Genomic DNA, 24266 nt, shown 5'->3' on the forward strand with positions numbered 1-24266 from the left:
AAGACCATTCTTCAGACCTTCACCTATTCCTTCCCTCCTGTGTCTATATTCAGTGTAAACCAGCGTCTGCAGTTCCTTCTTACACAAGAAGTTGTGAATCTATCCCAATTACTACAATGATCATGACACAAGGGGTGGCCTTGAGTTTAAATGGTACTTCATCTTAGAGACGGTGCAATGATTACTTCTACTAATATTGTTTGGAATGTTGAGAACAAACTCTCAAGTAGGTTTATAATTTGAGTCGGTTCTCTAGTATTAACAAAATAGATAGGCCAAACTAGCAGGAATTAATGCGTTCATTGTGTATTAGCAAAATAAATGGTGTAAGGTGCAAATATATTCCATTATCATAGTCATAGAGCATGGAAACGGGCCCTTTGGCCCAACTTGCCCACGACAACCAAAATCCCCCATCTATACTAGTTCTACCTGCCTGCGTTTGGCCCATTTCCTTCTAGCTTTTCCTAACCATATACCCAACCAAGTGGCTTTCTAATGTTGCTACAGTACCTGCCTCAACTACCTCCACCGGCAGCTCGTTCCTTATACCCACCACTCTTTGTGTTGAGAAAGTTGCTTCCCAGCTTCCTATTAAATCTTTCCTCTCACCTTATGTGCTTTGACTGTGCGTGATGGCAGAGAAATTGAAGGTTGCTGAGATATCATTGTTTAAAAAGATAGACAAACCACTGACAGTTAAATTATTGGGAAAAATTCAGATTTTTTAGTTTAGAGATACAGCATTGGAAACAAGCCCTTTGGCCCACCGAGTCCGTGCCAACCAGCAATCACCGTACACTAGTTCTATCCTACACACTCGGGGCAATTTACAGAAGCCAATTAACCTACAAACCTGCATGTTTTTGGAAGATGGACTCTATAAATCATCATTTAGAGAGGCAATGTTTACTCCAGGGGAGTCAGTACAATTTTTCAGAGAATTAAGACCAAGAACCAAGACGAGAAATCTCAATGATGCAGCATGTTTGATGTAGTTAACTTTTATTCTAGAAAGATATTTTACTAAAAAACTGATATGGTAAATTGATTAATATTAAATAAAGATATATATATGGGAGTGTGGGGAGAAATCAAAGGATAAAAGTCAAATGGAGTTTTACTATAGAGATCTGTATTGAAGTGAAGTTCTGCAAAGGTCAGCCATGTTATTGAAGTCCTTGTGGTGTGTGGGTCTCAAAAGGAAGCACGAAGTCCAGTGTTTTGAGAGGCACCTTTTATTATGTTCCTCCCGGTTGTAGGGAAGACCAAACAAGAGAAAGATGGCACCCAAACCCCTGCCTTTAAACCCTCTGGCTAAGGGCCGCCTCCGGACTGAACCACTCCCGTGCCGAGGGGTTCGACAGTATGATGGCACGACCCTTGGGAGCCGCCACATCCTCCCATTTTAAGACATTGACACTAGGTCCAATCTTATATTTTTCAGTGACTATCTTAAATTTACAGAAAGTTTGCAAATGATTTATGCAATAAATATAAAGCAGATGGGAGAATGCCACCACTCTTCTAAAGGTGATATTTCAAAAACTCAAGTTTTGAATGAACTAAGTCTACTCCTAGCCACACAAAATCTCGATCGACTAAACATCTGACATGCATATATGCCCTAAAGGAGATTGTAAACAAATATAGAGGCAAAAACTCTTCAATCCTTATGTGCTTTATTGATGCTTCCAAAGCCTTTGACCGTGTTAATCACAGAAAGCTGTTTGGTAAAATGAGTCAAAGAGGGGTGCGTGAATACATTGTTAGAATTCTGGCCTACTGGTATGCCCACCAGACTATGCAAATAAAATGGGGCAATAGGGTCTCAGCCCCATTTGGGGTTAGCAATGGTGTTAGACAAGGGGGAATTTTGTCCCCAGTCCTTTTTAATCTATATATTGATGATCTGTCTAAACAATTGAAAGCCTGTAACACTGGGTGCGTGATTGGTAATATTTTAGTGAACCATATTATGTATGCAGATGATCTTGTGGTCTTTAGTCCATCTAGCGCTGGTCTCCAGCAGCTCCTTACTATATGTTCCGTGTATGGTGTGGAACATGACATTAAATATAATGCTAGTAAGAGTGCTGTTATGGTCTGTAGAACCAAAGAGGATAAATGCCTAAAATATCCTGTTTTTAAATTGTCTGACAACAATCTTAGTGTCTGTAATAAGATAAAATATCTAGGGCATATTATTACAGAACAAATGACAGATGATGAGGATATTTATAGGCAACGACGCATGCTGTATGTACAGGCAAATATCCTCCTGCGTAAATTTGGTGCGTGTGCAGATGTGGTGAAGATGTCGCTATTTAGAGCATACTGCACACCCCTCTACACTGCGCACCTGTGGTCGAACTATTTAAAGACAAGTATGCAGAGACTAAAGGTGGCATATAACGATGCCATGAGAACACTGCTAAGGCAACCTAGGTGGTGTAGTGCCAGTAATATGTTTGTGGCTGCAGGAGTCAGTACTTTAGAAGCTATCCTAAGACACCACATGTATAAATTCATTTGCAGGATAAATGACTCCAAAAATGTGCTTATTGTGGCCTTGATAACCATAAGGGTTAGCACTACACGCTACGAATCCCAGTTGTGGAGACACTGGTATCGTTGTCTCGTTGTAGGACATTGATCATCTTTTAATCTGGATTTTTAACTTAAGTATTGTGGGTTTTTGTTAAATATAAATTATGATGTTTTTATGTGATATACCATGATTTTATATATATATTTATGATATATGATATGCAATGCATTTTTAAAGTAATGTTGCCCCTTGTCTGGACCTTGAGTCCGTAATAAAGTTTATTATTATTATTATTTGTTTCAAATTGTTAATAGTGGAAGCAATATTATTCTTGGTAAGATTCAGAACCTTTTTTATGAATTTGAGTGATAATCTGAGAATTAGTAGTTACAATTACCCAAGACGATAATATAGATTATTGTCTAAATCATTTAATAATGGTGCAATGAGAGCATAAAATCGAGTAAAGCAAACAAAATGCAAACAACCATATATGTGTAAAATATCATCTTTGTCTTGACGACACAGAGCACTTTATTATCAAAAGCCAACAAAGTCTGGAGATAAAATTCATAGCTTTTTCAAAGCTACTCTGCAACACATGTTTACTGCTTCTGCTGGATTGCTAAACTGTTGACCAGCAAACATGGCAGCATCCAGCTTAAAAACAGTAAATTTGAAGCTTGCATTCAATTTAATTTATGAACCCATGGAACAATGTTTCATATGAAAGGCAGTAGCAGAAAGAATTTCACATCATAGTGTAGTCTTCAGACAAAATTATCACAAGTTCAATTTAGTTTCTCAAAAATATTCCATACGATTTATGTGCAGAGATAAGGTTTACTAACATTAATCACAATGAAGTGCAATGAAGATTATTCATTGTAACTTTAGAAATGCATTGTTTTGCACAGTGATATTCAGTTTTCACATAAATAGAGAAAATGCAAACAAAGCTGAAGGTACCAGTTTCATTTAGCGCAAAAATTGTGGAACGAATCAGTAGATAAGTCAAATCTTCAAATGTTGACAGGAAGAAACTGCCATAAATGATCATAAACTGTTTTTAAATAAGGGGGAAAAGGGCATTCAAATGGATGATACGACACCATTTCAATCTGGAATAAGGTGCAATATTAGATTTAACAAACATAATATTTAAACACTAAATCAATCCTGTGAGAAACACAGTAATAGATTTTGAGTTTAAGAAAGTTGGTGCAGAATTTTTTGTACAATTCTGCTTTGCAGATTAATTTTATTTGTATCATTTTTGCTGAAAAGTAGATACAACACAAAGATCATTCAAAGGCAAAGTTTCAAATCACATTATGGAGAAGGCATATATCTTTGGAGCTGCTGAAAACATCAGATGCTTGGATCACTGGTTCACCTTGCTTACTGTCGTGAAGAAAAGGTTGTGGCTTGTTCAGAAGCTGAAGTACAAAAATTGTAAATTAATAATGTAAAGGATTATATAAAACTACAAATGTTCAGATTTTGTTTATTTATTATTTATAATTATACCTGCTCGATTCCGATACCTGGTTCTTGCTTCCGCCCTCTCCTCAGCATCAAAGTACCACACAGTTATGGCATATCTAGAATACAATGAATTTAATCATAATGCCATTCAGCATGAAAACAGGCCCTTCGGCTCAAATTGTCCATGCCAATCAAGTTGGCACATCTATGCTACTCCCACCTGCCTGCGTTTGGCCCATAATTCTCCAAACCTTTCTTATTCATGTACCTGTCCAAATATCTTTTACATTTTGGTATTGTATCTGCCTCAACTATCTCCTCTGGCAGCTCATTCCGTATTCCCACCACCCCATGTATGAGAACGTTGCCCCTCAGGTTCCTATTAAATCTTTCCCCACTCACCTTAAGAGTATGTACTCTGTTTTTTTTATTTCCCCAACTGTGGGTAAAAGACTGCAATCACGATGTATTCCCCTTATGATTTTACACATCCCTATAAGATCACCCCTCAGTCTCCTACGCTCCAAGAAATAAAGTTCCAACCTGCCCAACCTCTCCCTGTAGCTCAGGCTCTCGTGTTTTGAGAACATCCTCGTAAACATTCTCTGCACTCTTTCCAGCTTAGCGACATGCTTCCTAAACTAGTCACCAAAACTGAACAAAAGCGGCCCCACAAACTTCTTGTAAAATTATAACATAACATCCCAACTTCTATAATCAGGCCAATGTACCAAAAGCCTTCTTGACCACCCTATCTACCCATGATGCCACTTTCAGGGATCTATGTATCTTGACTGCTAGATCCCTCTGCTCTATAGCACTCTCCTGTCCTGGTTTGACTTCCCAAAATACAACACCTCACACTTAACTGCAATAAACTCAGATAACCATTCCACAGCCTACTTGCTCAGTTGATCAAAATCCTGCTTTATTTTTTGATATCTATCGAGACTATTTATGATACCACCTTATTTAGTATCATCTGCAAAATCACTAATCACGCATTGTACATTTGCATCCAAATCGTTGATCACAAACAGCAATGGTCCATCACCGGTCCCTGCGGCATGCCACCAATCACATGCCTTTTGTCTGAAAAAGAACTTTTTCTCCATCACAGTCTGCTTCCTTCCGTGAAGCCAATTCATTATGCAGTCCGCTAACTCTCCCTGGATCCCATGTGGTCTAGAAGGTTTCAAAATTTGTTCGAATTTGTTTATAACTACCGTTTTGTTTTGATCCTTTGTGCCCCTTTCAAATGCAAGTAATATTTTCATATCAGGTAATGGTCAACAGGCCTTAATGGAAGTAAAACACATGCTTGGTTTTCTGTCCCATCAGCATTTAATTTATTAATGGACTGGGTCACCATTAGCCTTCTGCTCCTACTTTATATCTATAGGGTGACACAATGGCATAGTTGGTAGAGCTGCTGTCTCACAGCGCCAGAGACCAGAATTTGATCCTGACCTCGGGTGCTGTCTGTGTTCAGTTTGCATGTTCTCACTGTGAACTTGTGGGTTTCCTCCAGGTGCTCCGGTTCCTCCCACATCCCAAAGATGTATGTAGAGTTATTGGCGTGCAGAGAGTGGATGTGAATGCAAGATAACAAACTCGTGTGAACGGGTGATGGATGATTGGCATGGATTTGTGGGCCGTGAGGCTAATTTCGACGCTGTGTCTCAAAACTAAACGTGTGGTAGTACTTAACAGCTTTTAAGGAGCATAAATCATAAAATTAATAATGGCAAAAACAGTGCTTTCACTCTTGTAGAATTAGAGTGTGGTATTTTTCTTTTCTCTTTGAACCCCATTTCTTTGTAAGTCAATATCCACTATCAGCCTGGACAAAACAACAGAGAAAACTTTTTTTAGAAATGGTTGGAGAGAGTCAGTAGATCAGGCAGCATTGATGTTGAGGGAAACAAAACCAACATTTCAGATGATTAACTTTTTATTTCTACCTATTTGAATGAGGAGTTCTGCTACCTTTCTTCGAATGCTTCCATTGTCAGGGTTGTTTGGTTTTTGTTGGGAGTGGGGTATGAGTATAGCCTTTGCCAAGAATTTGCCTCAAGTTTACTACTCCTAGCACTTCACTTCAGTGTTAAATTAGGAATTCCAGATCTCAAATATCACATCTGTAAGAAGGGAAATGTACAATACTAAATGTATGCCTGCAATATCAAATGCAATTTACTTCATCATTTTAACGTTTCATACTATTACAAAAACATTATTAAAAAATAAAGATTATAGTCTGAGTATTCTGGACAGAATCTTATCAGTATTCTCAACAGAATCTCCATTAACATCAAACATAAGATGAAATATTATTTAATTTTCTGCAACCTTGCCGTGCGCAAATTGGATGCCATGTTTACTTATTTAACAGTGACTACACTTTCAATTCACTTTGTTGCATGTGAATTATATGAATGGGCAATACCAAAGCAAATCCATTGCAGAGTTGCTGAAGATCGACAATTAATTTTGATTTTTAATTGAGTAAAAAGTTGAAAATTCAGAGAAATGTTGCCCAGGATTCTGGTTGAAGTGACTACTTCAGATTTAAGATATAGCATTTCTGAACTTATGAGTGATGTTTAGTTTAGTTGCCTGGAAATAGGTCCTTAGCCCACTGAGTCCGCACTGACCAGCAATCATCCGTACACGTTCTGTTCTACACGCTATGGACAATTTACAGAAGCCAATAACCTACAAAACTGCACGCCTTTGGAATGTGAAAGGAAACCAGAGCACCCGGAGAAAACCAGCGTGGTCACAGGGAGAACGTACTAACTCCGTACAGAGAGCATATTCAGGATCAAACCCTGGTCTCTGCCGCTGTAAGACAGCACATCTACCGCAGCACCACTGTTACTTTCATTTTTATGCCTCCTCTGTCAGATCATTGAGATATGTAAATTTGGCCAATATCAGTTAATATTTAAGGGTGTAGCTGTTCAGGAATCCTTGTGTCAAAATTCTTCCAGTGTTCAAAGCTTGAGCAAGAGTTGGTATTTTTGTACAGTGCAGAAATTTCATCTCTGACAAAACTGAATCGCTAAATGATACTCTTTAACAAAATTATTGGCCTGGACACGCAAGCTAGATTGACAGTTATTAATCAGTCACAACTATAACGTTACTGCATTAAAGCTCTGGTTCAAGTCTGCAAAATAACTTACAACTTCTTGAGCTGAAAACAATTGAACGATTGTCGTCAGCGAGCGAAAATTACATTAAGGAATCTTTGTACGGCTCGTTTGCTAGCCGTAGGGATTCCAACTAGGAACATACCTGAGAGAATATGTTGGCTGTACTTCATGCGGATTTCTTCGGTCAGACCAGAACAACAATAATCTATCAAAGATCGGCTCGACGTCAACTACATAGGACTTTCCTTCTGGAGATATTCGAAGAATACCACCGTCAACCTAAAAAGTGTGTTCAACAGACATGCCAGTTGGAAGAGTGGATTGAAAGATGGCAGATGGAGTTTAATGCTGATAAGTGTGAGGTGCTACATCTTGGCAGGACAAATCAAAATAGGACGTACATGGTAAATGGTAGGGAATTGAAGAATGCAGGTGAACAGAGGGATCTGGGAATAACTGTGCACAGTTCCCTGAAAGTGGAATCTCATGTAGATAGGGTGGTAAAGAAAGCTTTTGGTGTGCTGGCCTTTATAAATCAGAGCATTGAGTATAGAAGTGGGGATGTAATGTTAAAATTGTACAAGGCATTGGTGAGGCCAATTCTGGAGTATGGGGTACAATTTTGGTCGCCTAATTATAGGAAGGATGTCAACAAAATAGAGAGAGTACAGAGGAGATTTACTAGAATGTTGCCTGGGTTTCAGCAACTAAGTTACAGAGAAAGGTTGAACAAGTTAGGGCTTTATTCTTTGGAGCGCAGAAGGTTAAGGGGGGACTTGATAGAGGTCTTTAAAATGATGGGAGGGATAGACAGAGTTGACGTGGATAAGCTTTTCCCACTGAGAGTAGGGAAGATTCAAACAAGGGGACATGACTTGAGAATTAAGGGACAGAAGTTTAGGGGTAACATGATGGGGAACTTCTTTACTCAGAGAGTGGTGGCTGTGTGGAATGAGCTTCCAGTGAAGGTGGTGGAGGCAGGTTCGTTTTTATCATTTAAAAATAAATTGGATAGTTATATGGATGGTAAAGGAATGAAGGGTTATGGTCTGAGCGCAGGTATATGGGACTAGGGGAGAATACGTGTTCGGCACGGACTAGAAGGGTCGAGATGGCCTGTTTCCGTGCTGTAATTGTTATATGGTTATATGGTTATGGTTATACTAAGAACCATGTAATCTGGGAAGAAAATTATGCTCTATTTTATGTTTTGGTATGAACTTTTATTATGATCACTGTTCCAACATATATCATGGTGTAAAGTCGACAATGGTTAAGTTATTTAGCTATTATGACACCCCCCTCCCACCCACCCCCCCCCCCCCCCCCTCATCGCTACGCTCCCTCCGGCTTGGTCTATCACAATTTCTCACTCCCACCCAATGTTGGCAGCCCTGCAGTCAGAAGCATATAGCAAATCACCATCTGGTTCTTGATTCCCCTACTCTGGGTAAAAGACTACCCTATCTATTTCCCTCATACACCTGATCTCATGCTCCAATGGACAAAGTCCTAGCCTGCCCAACCTCTCCCTATAGCTCCGGCCCTCAATTTCTGGTAACATGCTTGTAAATCTTTTCTGCACTCTTCCCATCTTAAAAACATCTTTCCTGTAGCAGAGTAACAAAACTGTACACAAAACTCCAAATGTGGCTTCACAATTGTCTTGTACAACTATAACAAAACATCTTAACTTCTATACTCGAAAGCCTTCTTGACCACCCAATCAACCTGTGATGCCATTTTAACAAAACTATATAATGCACTCCTAGATTCCTTTGCTCCACAACACTTCCCAGAGCCCTGCCACTCACTGTGATGGTCCTGAACTGCAAAGTTAGCAATGTTTTCAGCAGAGAGAAGACTGAAGAGAATGTAGATGTTGCATTCTAACAAAAGCAATGGGGGTGGATGCTGAAGGGAGGCAAGTATGAGGAGCCAGTTAAAAGAACTTTCTCGGATCATAGAATTATTCAGCACGGAAACAGGCCCTTCAGCCCAACTCATCCATGCCAACCAAGTGGCGTGTCTGAGCAAGTCCCATTTGTCTGCATTTGCCCCATATCGCTCAAAACCTTTTCTATCTGTATGCCTGTCTAAATGTCTTTTGAACAATGTATTTACAAATTTACCAACCATGCAGACTATATTCTCATCCAAATCATTAATAAACGTAGTCATAGAGAACATCTAATACTCCATGCATGTTTTACATAGTTCAATTTGAAAGTTACAATTAAATATGAGCACAGGGCCTTAATCTGCACAGTTAAAAATGTTATCCAATTATTCTGGGCAGTTGCAAGTTATCTTCCAAGTTGATTCATGTCAGCAAATGAGTGCATCTGCTCATCCTCAATTTTTAACTACCAATGAAGCGTTTGGCAAATGAGAGAAGGATGGCCGGCACTTAAGTCTCTCTGTGCGCCATTTCGTTTAACAAAACATATCATCTGAACTGTATCTATGGGATAATAAACAGGAAAGCTAGATTGTCACAATGTTGTGACATCCTTCTTTCTATTGACCAGGAAACAGCGATATATTCCTTAATCTTCACAGACACTATTCTGAAAGCACCTGTACATGATAATCAAGAGTAAATGCAAAAGACTTCTGTTGTATCTTTTGGTATGTCAATTAAGGGGGGGGGGGGGGGTGCCAGCATTCCATGTCTTTTCAAAATCACCATAAAACACTACCATGGTTATGATACATAAAATTGGTGGAATGGAGATATTTTTGTATAGGAGTGGATAAGAAATGTCAAACGAGTTTTTAAAAATCCACAAGTGTGCTATCACTATAACTAATTTAAACAAGTTCATACCTTAGCATCCCAGTTTTTATTCAGGTAATAAATACACGTCACACAACGCCCATCACCAGTTGGATTATCAACATGTCGGACATAACCTGTTCCATGCCCTGGGTAACAGGCTACCATAGCCTGAAAAGAAAGGAAAATATTAGTTGCAACAGTTATTATTGATTTTAGCTTCACAGATAACAGTGAGAATGGAAAGCACGCATCATTAAATTACTGAACCAATAATCCAGAGGACTTGGAATAATTATTTGGAGACATAACTTCAAATGCCATTAAAACCAGGGGAAACTAAATTCAATTAATTAAAGCATGTTAAAAAGCTAGCACCATGAGACTACCAGATTGCCATAAACATCCACCGGATGTATTTTAGAGATATCTACCATGTGGCATGTGTGTTTTCATACCCAAAGATCTGTGCTTGGTTTTAACTGCCAGTCTGGGCAAGAGGCTGTGCGTCTACCCAATCTATTCCTCTCATGATTTAAACACCTCTATAAGATCACCTCACTATAATACCCATCTATGAAGCTCTCATTCTCCCGTATGATCCCAAGGTCGTCCAGCTGCAGCTCCAGTTCCCTAATGTGGCGTGTCAGGAGGTGCACCTGGACACAATTCCCACAGGTGTAGTTATCATGGACTCCAGCAGTTTCCCTGACTTCCCGCATCCTGCAGGAGGAAAAGGTATCGTTCTATCTGCCATCAATACTGCACTAAAAACCACGAGAAAAGAAATCACAACAATCACACACAACAAACAGCAGATTGTACCTTTACCTCCTATAATGAAGTAGTAATACAATCACAACCAGGAGAATAATTTTATCGAAAAATAATCTGAATACAGTCATTTATTTTATTGTATTACTGTTGTTCAGGACTGAGCAAACAGGCAAATCAAACCTAACAGAGATCATAAAACGTTGATAAAGGCAGTTGCAACATTAGTTGATTAAATACAGCAATATAAATAAGATGGTATTTTTAATTTCATCCTACACATAGTTACGTTTGGCTGCCTATCAATAGTTAACAAGAGGTATTCATGCAATAAAAACATATTTTGGTCAGAAAGCCGTTAATGAAATACTACAGAAAATGTTAAATATTTTTTCGTAACTCAGACCAAAGTTATGAAAGGCATATAAAAATGCCATTAAATGCTATTTAATTAGACTACAAGATAGTTTTCTTCAGTGTTCCAAGGTGGTTGTAAGGATACCTTGTTATCATTCCAAAATATTATTCATACTTCCTGCAAATAATTTAAGTGCTGCGCAAATAAAATCAGTATGTTTTTTTATATATAGCTCAAGTGCTACAATCAGATCTCCCTATAACAAAGAACAGCTTCTATTTTTTGTCAAGCAAACTGAATAAAATGAGGTCAGTGTTAGCATGGATCTGCAAATATTTTATTCCTTACGTACAGTTCCCTCCACAATGTTTGGGACAAAGACCCATCACTTATTTATTTGCCTCTGTATTGCACAATTTGATATTTGTAATCGAAAAAATCACACGTGGTTAAAGTGCACTGTCAGAATTTAATAAAGGCCATTTTTATCCATTTTGGTTTCACCATGTAGAAATTACAGCAGTGTTTATACATAGTATCCCCATTTCAGGGCACCATAATGTTTGGGACACAGCAATGTCATGTAAATGAAAGTAGTCATGTTTAGTGTTTTGTTGCATATCCTTTGCATGCAATGACTGCTTGAAGTCTGCGATTCATGGACATCACCAGTTGCTGGGTGTCTTCTCTGGTGATGCTCTGCCAGGCCTGTATTGCAGCCATCTTTAACATGCTTGTTTTGGGGGCTAGTCCTCTTCAGTTTTCTCTTCAGCATATAAAAGGCATGCTTATTTGGGTTCAGATCAGGTGATTGACTTGGCCACTCAAGAATTGACCATTTTTTAGCTTTGAAAAAGTCCTTTGTTGCTTTGGCAGTATGTTTGGGATCATGGTCTTGCTGTAGAATGAACCGCCGGCCATTGAGTTTTGAGGCATTTGTTTGAACTTGAGCAGATAGGATGTGTCTATACACTTCAGAATTCATTATGCTACTACCATCAGCAGTTGGATCATCAATGAAGATAATTGAGCCAGTACCTCCAGCAGCCATACATGCCCAGGCCATAACACCCCCACCATCGTGTTTCACAGATGAGGTGGTATGCTTTGGATCTTGGGCAATTCCTGCTCTCCTCCATACTTTGCGCTTGCCATCGCTCTGATACAAGTTAATCTTCGTCTCTGTGGAAAAAAAAATTCTTCCGCAGTCTCATCTGTCCACGACCTTTTTTCAGAACTGTGGTTGCTCTTTTAAGTGCTTCTTGGCAAACTGTAACCCGGCCATCCTATTTTTTCGGCTAACCAGTGGTTTGCATCTTGCAGTGTAGCCTCTGTATTTCTGTTCATGAAGTCTTCTGCGGACAGTGGTTATTGACGAATCCACACCTGACTCCTGAAGAGTGTTTCTGATCTGTCGGACAGGTGTTTGGGTTTTTTAAATTTATTATATAGAGAATTCTTCTGTCATCAGCTGTGGAGGTCTTCCTTGGGCTGCCAGTCCCTTTGCGATTAGTAAGCTCACCAGTGCTCTCTTTCTTCTTAATGATGTTCCAAACAGTTAATTTTGGTAAGCCTAAGGTTTGGTTGATGTCTCTAAAGGGCCTGTCCCACTTACATGATTTTTTCGGCGACTGGCACAGTCGTAGCAGGACGCCGAAAAAGCGGCGGCTGCACCCCTCTACGACAATGTCTACGACAAGCTACCACAACCTACCACCTCGTCGATGTTAAGCTAAGGCAAGCTACCGACAACTGGCCACCCATTAGGACGCCCACCTACGACCACACAGATGACAACCTATGACAACGAAAATCAACCTACGTCCACCTGCGACAAGCTACGACAACTGAAGACAATTCAGTCGCCGGTTCCTGTCGCCGGTTGACGTAGGTAGTCGCCAATGGAATTCACCTAAGTCAGATGCTGAGAGCTCTCTTATACCTGCATTAAGGAGGCAATTAAACACACCTGAGCAATTACAAACATCTGTGAAGCCATGTGTCCCAAACATTATGGTGCCCTGAAGCGGGGGACTAAACACAGCTGTAATGTCTACATGGTGAAACCAAAATGTATAAAAATGGCCTTTATTAAAATCTGACAATGTGCACTTTAACCACATGTGATTTTTTTTCTATTACAAATCTCAAATTGTGGAGTACAGAGGCAAATAAATAAATTATGGGTCTTTGTCCCAAACATTATGGAGGGCACTGTACGTGCTAACAGTCATGAACTGAAAGCCACAGCAGTTGTAAACTATTGATTTCATTCCAATACTTCATATTACAGTTTGGCTTTGCAAAGGCAGCACAGTTCAGGGACCAAAACATTACCATTTTATTCAGTCTTTACTAATCTTGGTTTGACATAGCAAATGTTCAAAAGACAAGAACCACTATGCCACTGGAGAAGCACTCAGTACAGGTGCACAACCTTTTATCCGAAAGCCTTGGGACCAGACACTTCTCGGATTTCGGAATTTTTCGGATTTCCGAATGGAAGATTTTTAGCGTAGATTAGGTAGGTAGCGCGGGCGGCTTGAAAAGTCTGGAGCGGCTGCCTCCTCCCCGGAGACCGGGGAATCATTGTAAATCATTGCTTAAATGTTAGTCAGTTAGTTTGGAGGGATTTTATGTGGTGGGGGGGGGGGGGGTGAAGGGGGAAACCTTAATTCTTAGTCCCCTACCTGGTCGGAGAGGCGGGGAGCGGGCAATGCCTTACCGGGTCGCCGTGCAGTAAGCTCCGGAGCGCTGTGGCCGCCGACTCCCAACATCGCGGAGCTGGGGGCTGCGGGCGTCCGGCCGCGGGCGGCGCCGGTTGGAGCTCCGACCCCGGCAACTCTACCCCTGGCTGCGCGGCGCTCCAAATCCAGCGCCGCCCGCGGCCGGACGCCCGCAGCCCCAGCTCCGCGATGTTGTGTGTCGGCGGCGTCGCAGCGCTGGGATACCAGTGGGGAGCGGGCAATGCCTTACCGGGTCGCCGTGCGGTAAGCTCCGGAGCGCTGTGGCCGCCGACACACAACATCGCGGAGCTGGGGCTGCGGGCGTCCGGCCGCGGGCCGCGCTGGATTTGGAGCGCCGCGCAGCCAGGGGTAGAGTTGCCGGGGTCAGAGCTACAACCGGCGCCGCCCGCGGCCGGACGCCCGCAGCACCCAGCTCCGCGATGTTGGGAGTCGGCGGCCACAGCGCTCCGAAGCTTACTGCACGGCGACCCGGTAAGGCATTGCCTGCTCCCCGCCTCTCCGACCAGGTAGGGGACTAAGAATTAAAGTTTCCCCCTTCACATAAAAGCCCTCCAAACTAACTGACTAACATTTAAGCAATGATTTACAGATGTTTAATTGTCTCCCCGGTCTCCGGGGAGGAGGCAGCCGCTACAGTAGTATAGACCTGGGTTGACCGTGCGTCGTTTCGGGTGAAGTTTGGCGCCAAACGCGAGCTTTGGTGTGCAGACGACATCCTGGAAAAAATGTCCGGTTTTCGGAGCTTTTCGGTTTCCGGAACTCCGGATAAAAGGTTGTGCACCTGTAATAACTACCTGCTGGAAAAGATCTGACAACACATCAGTTTGCCGCTTACATCGTAATCATGGTTTCAACTAAAGGCTACTCAGAATTTATCCACAACATTTCAATATAATCCTTCCACTTATACCCAAAAACTTAAAACAAAATTACTTTAACCACTTCCAGCATAGCAGTTTTAATATAGTCAATTAACAATTAAGTGTGAAAGATGAGGTATTGTTGAAATTTAATATTTGCAATGCCTAATATTTATGCGCTATTAACAATTGCAAGTAACATTAGATTCAGATTCTAAGCCAAACAGGTATAAAAATATAGTGGCCATACTACTTGTTTCATAAACTAGTGTTTTAATTTGGTGGCCAAATCCTGTGGCAGTCTGAGACTTAAATTTTGTTCAGCAAATTATCTGGAGGCAAAACCAAAAAAAGTTAATATAACTAAAATGTAATCATTGTTTTTGGAAAAACCAATCTGATTCACTATCATCATTTTCTCGTCAGACTAAATTCATCTCCATTCCCAATCAAAACGTTAAAAAAAAAATTATGAAGCCACTCGTCGTACAATTGGGCAATATCACTGGTTTGCCCGTGATCCCCATATTTCATCCATGAATTAAAACAAACAAAGATTGCATTATATTGTATTAACTTCTCTCCAAAGAAATGGTGGCCGACTAGGAAAAGGGGAGATGCAGCGAGACCTGGGTGTCATGGTACACCAGTCATTGAAAGTGGGCATGCAGGTGCAGCAGGCAGTGAAGAAAGCGAATGGTATGTTAGCTTTCATAGCAAAAGGATTTGAGTATAGGAGCAGGGAGGTTCTACTGCAGTTGTACAGGGTCTTGGTGAGACCACACCTGGAGTATTGCGTACAGTTTTGGTCTCCAAATCTGAGGAAGGACGTTATTGCCATAGAGGGAGTGCAGAGAAGGTTCACCAGACTGATTCCTGGGATGTCAGGACTGTCTTATGAAGAAAGACTGGATAGACTTGGTTTATACTCTCTAGAATTTAGGAGATTGAGAGGGGATCTTATAGAAACTTACAAAATTCTTAAGGGGTTGGACAGGCTAGATGCAGGAAGATTGCTCCCGATGTTGGGGAAGTCCAGGACAAGGGGTCACAGCTTAAGGATAAGGGGGAAATCCTTTAAAACCGAGATGAGAAGAACTTTTTTCACACAGAGAGTGGTGAATCTCTGGAACTCCCTGCCACAGAGGGTAGTCGAGGCCAGTTCATTGGCTATATTTAAGAGGGAGTTAGATGTGGCCCTTGTGGCTAAGGGGATCAGAGGGTATGGAGAGAAGGCAGGTACGGGATACTGAGTTGGATGATCAGCCATGATCATATTGAATGGCGGTGCAGGCTCGAAGGGCCGAATGGCCTACTCCTGCACCTAATTTCTATGTTTCTATCTACATGAAACATGCATAAAGCACACCATCAATTTTACCACCAGAGCCAGAGGACTATGAGTGATTTGATGGATTGTGCAGATATTACTTTACATGATGCATTAATGTTACAAGGAAATGTCTTGATTAACTTAAGTCAATTTTATTTTAATTTACTAATTCTGGAGCTGACCATAACATAGACAAGGGAGATTAAGAATATGATAAAATAAAAAAGACTACATCTTGCATAACAGGAGATTTGCTAATGAACCAGATCTGTATTGTTGTATGTGCTAAATGCAATCCTAGGCAATCACTCAGGATTGAGAATGAATTTCTTCCATTATGATTTTGTGAAGTTTAAGAGAGGAAGTGAAGAAAATAAGGAAAAAGAAAAGAAAATGGCAGTTAACACAAAATAGAACCAAAAATCATTTTATAGCCATGTATACAGTATAAAGGTAGCAAGGACAAATTGGGAATAAAGGTAATTTGTGTTTTGTGTGCAGGGCAAGGCCACAATACTTAATGAAAAAGAGCATACTGACGCAATTGAACTGAAGCGGAGATGGTAGAGGAAAATGTGAGTGAACATCATTGATAGGATGCCCTGAAAAAGCTGACATTGCTAAAGAGTAACACATTGCCTGGGGCAGATAGCTTGCATCCCTGGTCGTGAAGGGAACTGGAATAAAAGATCTTCTAATCTTCCTTAGATGTGGAGGAGATGCCAGAAGATTGGAAAATCACAAATATTAAAGGGCATAAAAGGACATCCCTAGAGTGGTCAGTTAAAAAAAAAAACAGTGGCAGGTAAGCTTGTAGAAACAATAAAAAAATAGGCAGATTGTGATTGGCTAACCTACTTGGATTTTTTGTGTAATAATTGAAACTGTTGAAGAGAATGCAATGGACATTGTATAGATTTTATGGAAATGCACGATGAAGTATGAGGATAGTTGTGAGACCTCACACTCATGAAACTGTCAGGTCTCTGCCAGCTTCAGTAAAAAATGGTTGAAGTGATGAAGCTGAATTTTAGTTAAAATATAAGAAGATATTAAATTGGCTTCTGGGCTAGCTTACAGCTTATATTTAGTCTCAAATTAGGCTTGCCTTAGGTTGCGGTGTGTGAGATAATAAATACCATAACATTGTCTCCCAAGTGACAAACAGGGAAGAGCTAGATCTCTTTGAAGTAAGATGCCGTAAACAAAGTGGCCAATGTTATGGGGGAGGAGGCGAGAAAGGAAGAGAGAAACAGCTAGTCATATCTGTGAAGTAAGATGCCATAAACCAAATGGCCAATGTTTATGAGGGACCAAATGACAGAGAGGAAGCAGCGAAAGAGCTAGGGTGATCTCTGTGAAGATAAAATGGCATTATCCAAATAGCCAATGTTTATGAAGGACGAGAAAGGAACCAGGGAAGTGAAGATAAAATGTCGTAAACCAAATGGCCAATGTTATCTTGTACTATGTAAACAAAAGGCCTTTGATGTGATGCATTCTGTGGAAACCTTTTCCTGTACCTCTGACCATGACTAATGTCTGTGAAATGTGCTAAGGGGACCAAAAAAACCCTATTTAAGACAATGTCATTCTGTTGTTCAGTGTGGTGGACGGAGGACGGTCAAGTGTCTGTAATGGTCACTTGACTGGAGTTCTCCCTCCCTTCCATCGGCCGATAATAAGTAAAGTTGTGAACTGGTCTACCAAACAGTTTGTGTGGTGTCTGTTTATTAAGAAGCGAACCTGGTTTAGTAGTTATAAAAGTAGCTTTTTCATTGGCGTAGTTATGCAGGCCTCGCTGGGACCACATCAAGAGCTGACTGTGCAAGAGGTTGCAGAGGTTGCCGGGATTGGAAGGGAGATAACTGAGCTCTATCGGCCCCCTTGTAAGACCGACTCCCTAGAAACTCCCGGGAACATCTGTGATCCTTCATCAGACATTGAATTGGTTCCCTGCCGAGGTTCTTAGAAACAGACAAAGGTAAGACCAGTTGGGCTTTATATGGTTTTTTTTTAAGAAGGGATTGTGTTATGTATTTTTTTTTAAATGAGTCAGGGTGGCAGTTCAGAATGAAGGGTGGTAAATGGTGTTCCTCAAATAGCAGTGCTGGAGCTATTGTTTTTATTTTTGTTTTTGTATTCCAATATTCAAATAATTCCTAAACATCCAGTGTAAAATTTCAAAATCTGGTGATAATACCAAACATGCAGGAGCGGTAAACAGTGATGATAATACCAACTGACTGCAATAGCATGTAGGCAGGCAGAATATGCGAGATGTTGCATTTTTACAGAGGTAGGACAAGCATTATAGACTTAAATGGCACAGTTCTAATGTGCATATAAGAACTAAGGGATCTAAGCATACACCTGCACAGAAATTTATGGAATCTCGGGCCTCATAAAAAAGTATTTAATACAAAAGCAAGAAAGTTATGCTGAGCTTTACACAGTTGTTGTTAAGCCAGAGTGTTGCATCTAGTTCTGGTCACATTTTGGAAATAGTGTGAAGTGGCGGCGCTGCCCAAGCAGCTGCGGCTCGCCTGAAGTCCGTCTGTCTTCACCTTTTTTTTTTTTTTTTTTTGTCTTGTTAGATGTATGTTTAGTTTATTTTTAGTTGTGTATGTGTGGGGGGTGGGAGAAACTTGTTTTTAGTCTCTTCCTTTGGGGGGGGATGCAACCTTTTCTTTGTCGTATCCCCGTCTCCGTCTGCGCTGAGGCCTAATCGCGGTGCTGGCGGCCTCCAACTGGGACCGACCTCGAGGCTCCGGAGGCAGAGCCAGGACTTACTTACCATCGCAAAGCTGGCCGAATTCGGGGCTGTGGTGGCGCGGCAGTGACGGCCCGACTTCGGAGCCTCGGAGGCTTCGGCCGCGGGCCCAGTGGACGACAACGTCGGGAGCTCGCAAGTCCCAGGTTGGTGACCGATTCTCCGGAGCTCCCGCAACAACAGCTTCGTCCGCTGGACTGGAGGGTGGCAGCTTCGTCCGCCCCGGTCCGCGGAGTTTGAACCGGCCCGTTCGCGGAGCTCGGATTCGGTCGCGGGACTTACCATCACCCGGCGGGGGGCCCAACATCGAAAGCCTGGATCGCCTCAATGCAGAGGGAGAACAAGGAAGGAGAGACAAGGACTTTAGGACTTTTGCCTTCCATCACAGTGAGGAGGTGCCTGGTAGACTCACTGTGGTGGATGTTAAACTGTGTTCATTGTGTGTTCTGTTATTTTATTTTTTTGTTATGACTGCAAGGTATGCAATTTTGTTCAAACTGGAGACAGTTTGAATGACAATATAGGATACTTTATACTTTAAAAAGATTCATGGGAGAGTTTTGGTTCCATAACGTTTCCAGGGATGAGATTTTGGCAAAAAGAATAGAAGTAAACCAGAATATCATAGGTTTAGAAAAAGGTGGACAAAGAAAATCTGTTATCATCAGCTTGTTGGACTGAAAAGCATCGATTTAAGAATTTAGGCAGAAGGGGGAATGTGAAGAAAGTTGTTTACTAATGAGGAAATGCATGGATGGGTGTGCTCCATAAAAACCACCTGTGTTCCCCAAAGGAATAGAGTGGCAGTTTGGGAATAACTGAATTACTATACAGAGAATGGGTTCCATGGGCTGAATTCTGAAAGACTCCTATGCCATTATGACTATGCCAAAACATGCTAATCACATTAAGAGCCCTGGTAGAATGGCATTTATTTAATGGTATTAGGTAAGAAGAGCTTAGCAAAAGGCAAAATCTCCATTGTCACAGACAGCTTGTGTTCTTCCTGCAGCATTCGACCACGAGATCAAGCCAATGGAATATGCAATTAGAGGGCTTTGCATCTGTTCAATACAACTTTTACAAAATTCAATTTGGCATGATCTCTGCTGGTCACTATTCATTCACCTGCCAACTGCACCTATCCTCTCCTCTCTCCAAGGAACTCAATGTGACACTGATGAATAAGTAATGATGAGTGAGAATATAGGAGGGAAATGGATCGTCTGAATGGTGCCAGAACAACAACCTTGCTCGCAACAAAGTTAAGACCAAGGAGCATGTTGTTAATTGTTAACTGTGGAAGAGGAAGGCCGAGAATCCATGAACCTGTCTGCATTGGAGGGTCATTGGTGGTCAATAACTTCAAGATCATGGACATGCATATCTCTGAAGATCAATCCTGGAACCAGAACATTGATAAACCATTTAAAAAAAACCAACTTCCTTAAAAGATTAAGGAAATTCGATATGTTGATGAATACTCACCTGAACATCAACAGGCATATGGTAGAGAGCATATTGACTGGTTGCCTTAAGGCCTGGTTCGGCAACTGGATCACCCAGGAACAAAGGAGATTACAAAAAATGGTGGACACCACCTCGCCCATCACAAATACTGACCTCCCCACCATCAAAGGGATCTATAGGAGGCAGCCAGCATAATCAAGGATTTTGGCCGCACTCTTCATTTCACCCCTGCTATCAGGAAGAAGGTATAGGAGTTTGAAAACCATTACATCCTGATTCAGGAACAGCCTCTTCTCAACAAACATCAAGGTATTGAACACCACAAACACCAACTAAGTTTCAAACTACGAACGGCCTTGGTTACGCGAGGGAGAATGGGGTTTGTATTGTTTTCCACTAATATTGTTTTTTTAATTGAATTTATTTTTGTTTGTTTTTATTATGTTATTTATTGCGTACTATATTTACTGTCCTGTTATACCGCTGGAAGTGAGAATATCATTGTCCCGTTTCGGTACATATGACAATTAATCACTCTTGACTCGTACACTTAAAAATTAGGTAGCCAGAGGCCAATCTATTAAAAATCCTAATTAAAACAAAAGGTTTCTTCTCCCACGGCCGATGATATACATGTGAGCTACTTCACTTATTTTGCAGCTTTCAGCTATTAGGAAGAGTGAAATGGAAAAGGCAAAGTTATTTAAATAAATTACAAAATAAAGGAATAAAAGATTGGGAAATTCCAGACCGGTGCTGAGTCAACTAAACTTGCCTAGAAGTTCTGCAATTGCTTTCAGTATCATGTTCCAGTCACAAACAACGACCAATATTTCACATTCAACAGCTCTCCGGAGATCCATATTGAAAAACACATGCGTGTTCTGAGCTAGGATAACCCATTGCATGGGACTGATGATTGAAGTCGACCAATGAGTGTCCTTAAACACATCTCCAACTCTTCTTATAGAAGATGATACATAAAACTATACAAGTCATTTTGACAAACAACAGGCTCCATACCAGAGAAGTCAAACTTCCCAGAAGAAATAAACAACAAGCTCAAGAATATTAATAATAATAATAAATTTTATTTATGGGCGCCTTTCAAGAGTCTCAAGGACACCTTACAAAAATTTAGCAGGTAGAGGAAAAACATGTAAGGGGAATGAAATAAATAGTAGAGACATGACTAGTACACAAAGTAAAGACAGAATTCAATTCAAAACACAATACGAGGCAATTAATGCACAGATGAAAAGGGAGGGGGACGTGGGGCTAAGGAGAGGCAGAGGTGAAGAGATGGGTCTTGAGGCGGGACTGGAAGATGGTGAGGGACACGGAATTGCGGATCAGTTGGGGGAGGGAGTTCCAGAGCCTGGGAGCTGCCCTGGAGAAGGCTCTGTTCCCAAAACTGCGGAGGTTGGACTTGTGGATGGAGAGGAGGCCGGCTGATGTGGATCTGAGGGACCGTGAGGGTTGGTAGGGGGAGAGGAGGTCAGTGAGATATGGGGGGGCCAGATGGTGGAGGGCTTTGTAGGTGAGGATAAGAATTTTGTAGGTGATCCGGTGGGAGATGGGAAGCCAGTGAAGTTGTTTGAGGACTGGAGTGATGTGATGCCAGGATTTGGTGTGGGTGATGAGTCGGGCGGCTGCGTTCTGGACCAGTTGGAGTCGGTTGATGTAGGTGGAGCTGATGCCAAGGAGAAGTGAGTTGCAATAGTCCAGTCGGGAGGAGATGAAGGCATGGATGAGTCTTTCAGCAGCGGAAGGTGTGAGAGAGGGTCTGAGTTTGGCGATGTTGCGGAGATGAAAGAAGGAGGTTTTAATGACATGGCAGATGTGAGGCTCAAGGGAGAGGGTGGAATAAAAGATCACGCCAAGGTTGCGGGCCTGGGGAGATGGGGAGACAGTGGTGCCGTCGATGGTGAGAGTGGGGTTATTGATTTTGCTGAGTGTGGCTTTGGAGCCTATGAGGGGGAATTCTGTCTTATCGCTGTTGAGTTTGAGGAAGTTATGTTGCATCCAGGTTTTTATAGCTGACAAACAGGAGTTGATATGGGAGAGGGGGACCCAGAATGAGACCCAAGAATGAGACCCAAGAATGAGACCCAGTCAGCATTAGATTGGGGTGGGTGAAGGCTGTTTGTTGCCCAGTCAGTCTGAGAATACTTGGGTATAAACCTAAAAAGTACTATTAGGAAATTGAATAAAGAATTAAAAAATCTGGAAGTATTAATTTAGGTAACTTGGATGCTATTGGGAAATAATTATCTGGTTGTAATTTGCAACATATAATCTACAATGCAATCACGAACAGTAATGTTTGAGAGCAGGATAGCTGTTTCCTGCAAGGTTTGGCTTTCAGCCCAGTTGCTTGATGGTTTAATGACAGTGTTACGTGCGGAACGTGGACGCACTGATAGTCAAACTCCAATGAACTAAGTTATTGTACAAGTAAACACCTCAATCAAAGCAGAACTTGATAGAGCAGTGCTGTAAATTAATTGTATTTATTCCTTGACTAGTTAACAGTAATTTTCAAGAATTCAAGAAAAAGTCTTCTTTCCCCAGCACCACCTCATTCCCCTTTTAAATAAGTTTACAAACTGCAACATGAACATAGTTCTTAATTTAATTTTTAGCAGCCAATTAGACTATGTTTTAGACTAACGCAAAGAAAAATTGAGGATTAGCTATATTTGATGACATTAATTGAAATGGAAATTCTAATACCGATTTCCCAACCAATGCCTCATACAAGTATAATGCCATGCCAGAACCATTTTTCTCGTTCCACGATTGTGCTAATCTTTAACAATTTAACAAATAATACTGCCAGAATTTACTTCCAGTGGTGAGATACTCACACACCATGCTGTTGTTCATAGTTACTACTTATTTATCTTTTGTGGAGGTACCACTATTAACTTGCTGTCATGCATGGTCCATGTCCCAAGCCTTGCACGATAAAACATTGTATCTGGGCAGGCTAGTACATGCCAAATCCACAAATCAGCTGAATCAATTTCCATCTGTCAAGCCAATGACATTCAAAAGTATTAAAAAGATCAATAATACAAATGACAAATTCTTGACATGACTCAATTAAAAACGTTAATTAACCAGGAGTTGTTCTTTCAGCTATTCCTTTCTGTGGAAAGGAGAGGACATTCGGTGGCTGCATTAATGCTTATTTAGCTTATAAATTCCATAGCATAACTGCTAGAAAACTGCAGTAAGTTTGTGCTCTGCCACTGGAGTACAACTTCAAAGTGCAGTCAGCGATGAGCAGCCGATATATTTAGTTTTGTTTATTATTGACACATATACCGAGGTACAGTGAAAATCTTTGTTGCGTGCTATCCAGTCAGTGAAAAGACTATACGTGGTTACGATAAAGCTATCCCGTAGACGGATACAGGATAAAGAGTACTACATTTAGTGCAAGATAAAATCCACTAAATTTCGATTAACGATAGTTCAAAGGTCTCCAAGGAGTAGCTGGGAAGTCAGGACTGCTTTCTAGTTGGTGAGAGGACGGTCCAGTTGCCTGATAACTGCTGGGAAGGAACTGTCCCTGAATCTGGAAATATGCATTTCCAAAACTTCTATACCTCTTGCCTGATGGGAGAGGGGAGAATAGGGAATGAGTGGGGCGAGACCAATCCTTGATTATGCTGGTGGCCTTGCCAAGGCAGCATGAAGTGTGGATGGAGTCAATGGAAGGGAGGTTGGTTTGCATGATGGACTGAGTTTCGTCTACAACTCTCTGCAATTTCTTGTGGTCTTGCATGGAGCTGTTCCCAAACCAAGCTGCAATGCATCCTGATGAAATGCTTTCCACGGTGCATCGGTAGAGGTTGGCGAGGCGTGTTGGGGACATGCCAAACTTCTTAAGCCTTCTAAGGAAGTAGAGGTGTTTGGGTGCTTTATTGGCCATTGTTTCGATGTGGCTGGTCCTGGGAAAAT

General features: G+C 41.2%; 1 protein-coding gene across 1 annotated transcript in view; it reads right to left on the bottom strand.

Moving 5' to 3' along the window:
• Positions 1–2966: 2966 nt before the first annotated feature.
• The window catches only part of egln3 (egl-9 family hypoxia inducible factor 3), a 53401-nt gene continuing 32101 nt past the window's right edge, over positions 2967–24266 (bottom strand). The window contains exons 2-5 of the mRNA XM_033027109.1: positions 10031–10150; positions 7343–7479; positions 4082–4155; positions 2967–3990 (exon numbers count right to left, since the gene is read on the bottom strand). Of these exons, the coding sequence (XP_032883000.1) occupies positions 3953–3990; positions 4082–4155; positions 7343–7479; positions 10031–10150 (369 nt within the window). The 3' untranslated portion in view covers positions 2967–3952. The remainder of the gene's footprint in view (positions 3991–4081; positions 4156–7342; positions 7480–10030; positions 10151–24266) is intronic.

Source organism: Amblyraja radiata, chromosome 9 (assembly GCF_010909765.2).
Source record: "Amblyraja radiata isolate CabotCenter1 chromosome 9, sAmbRad1.1.pri, whole genome shotgun sequence".
NCBI lineage: Eukaryota > Metazoa > Chordata > Chondrichthyes > Rajiformes > Rajidae > Amblyraja > Amblyraja radiata.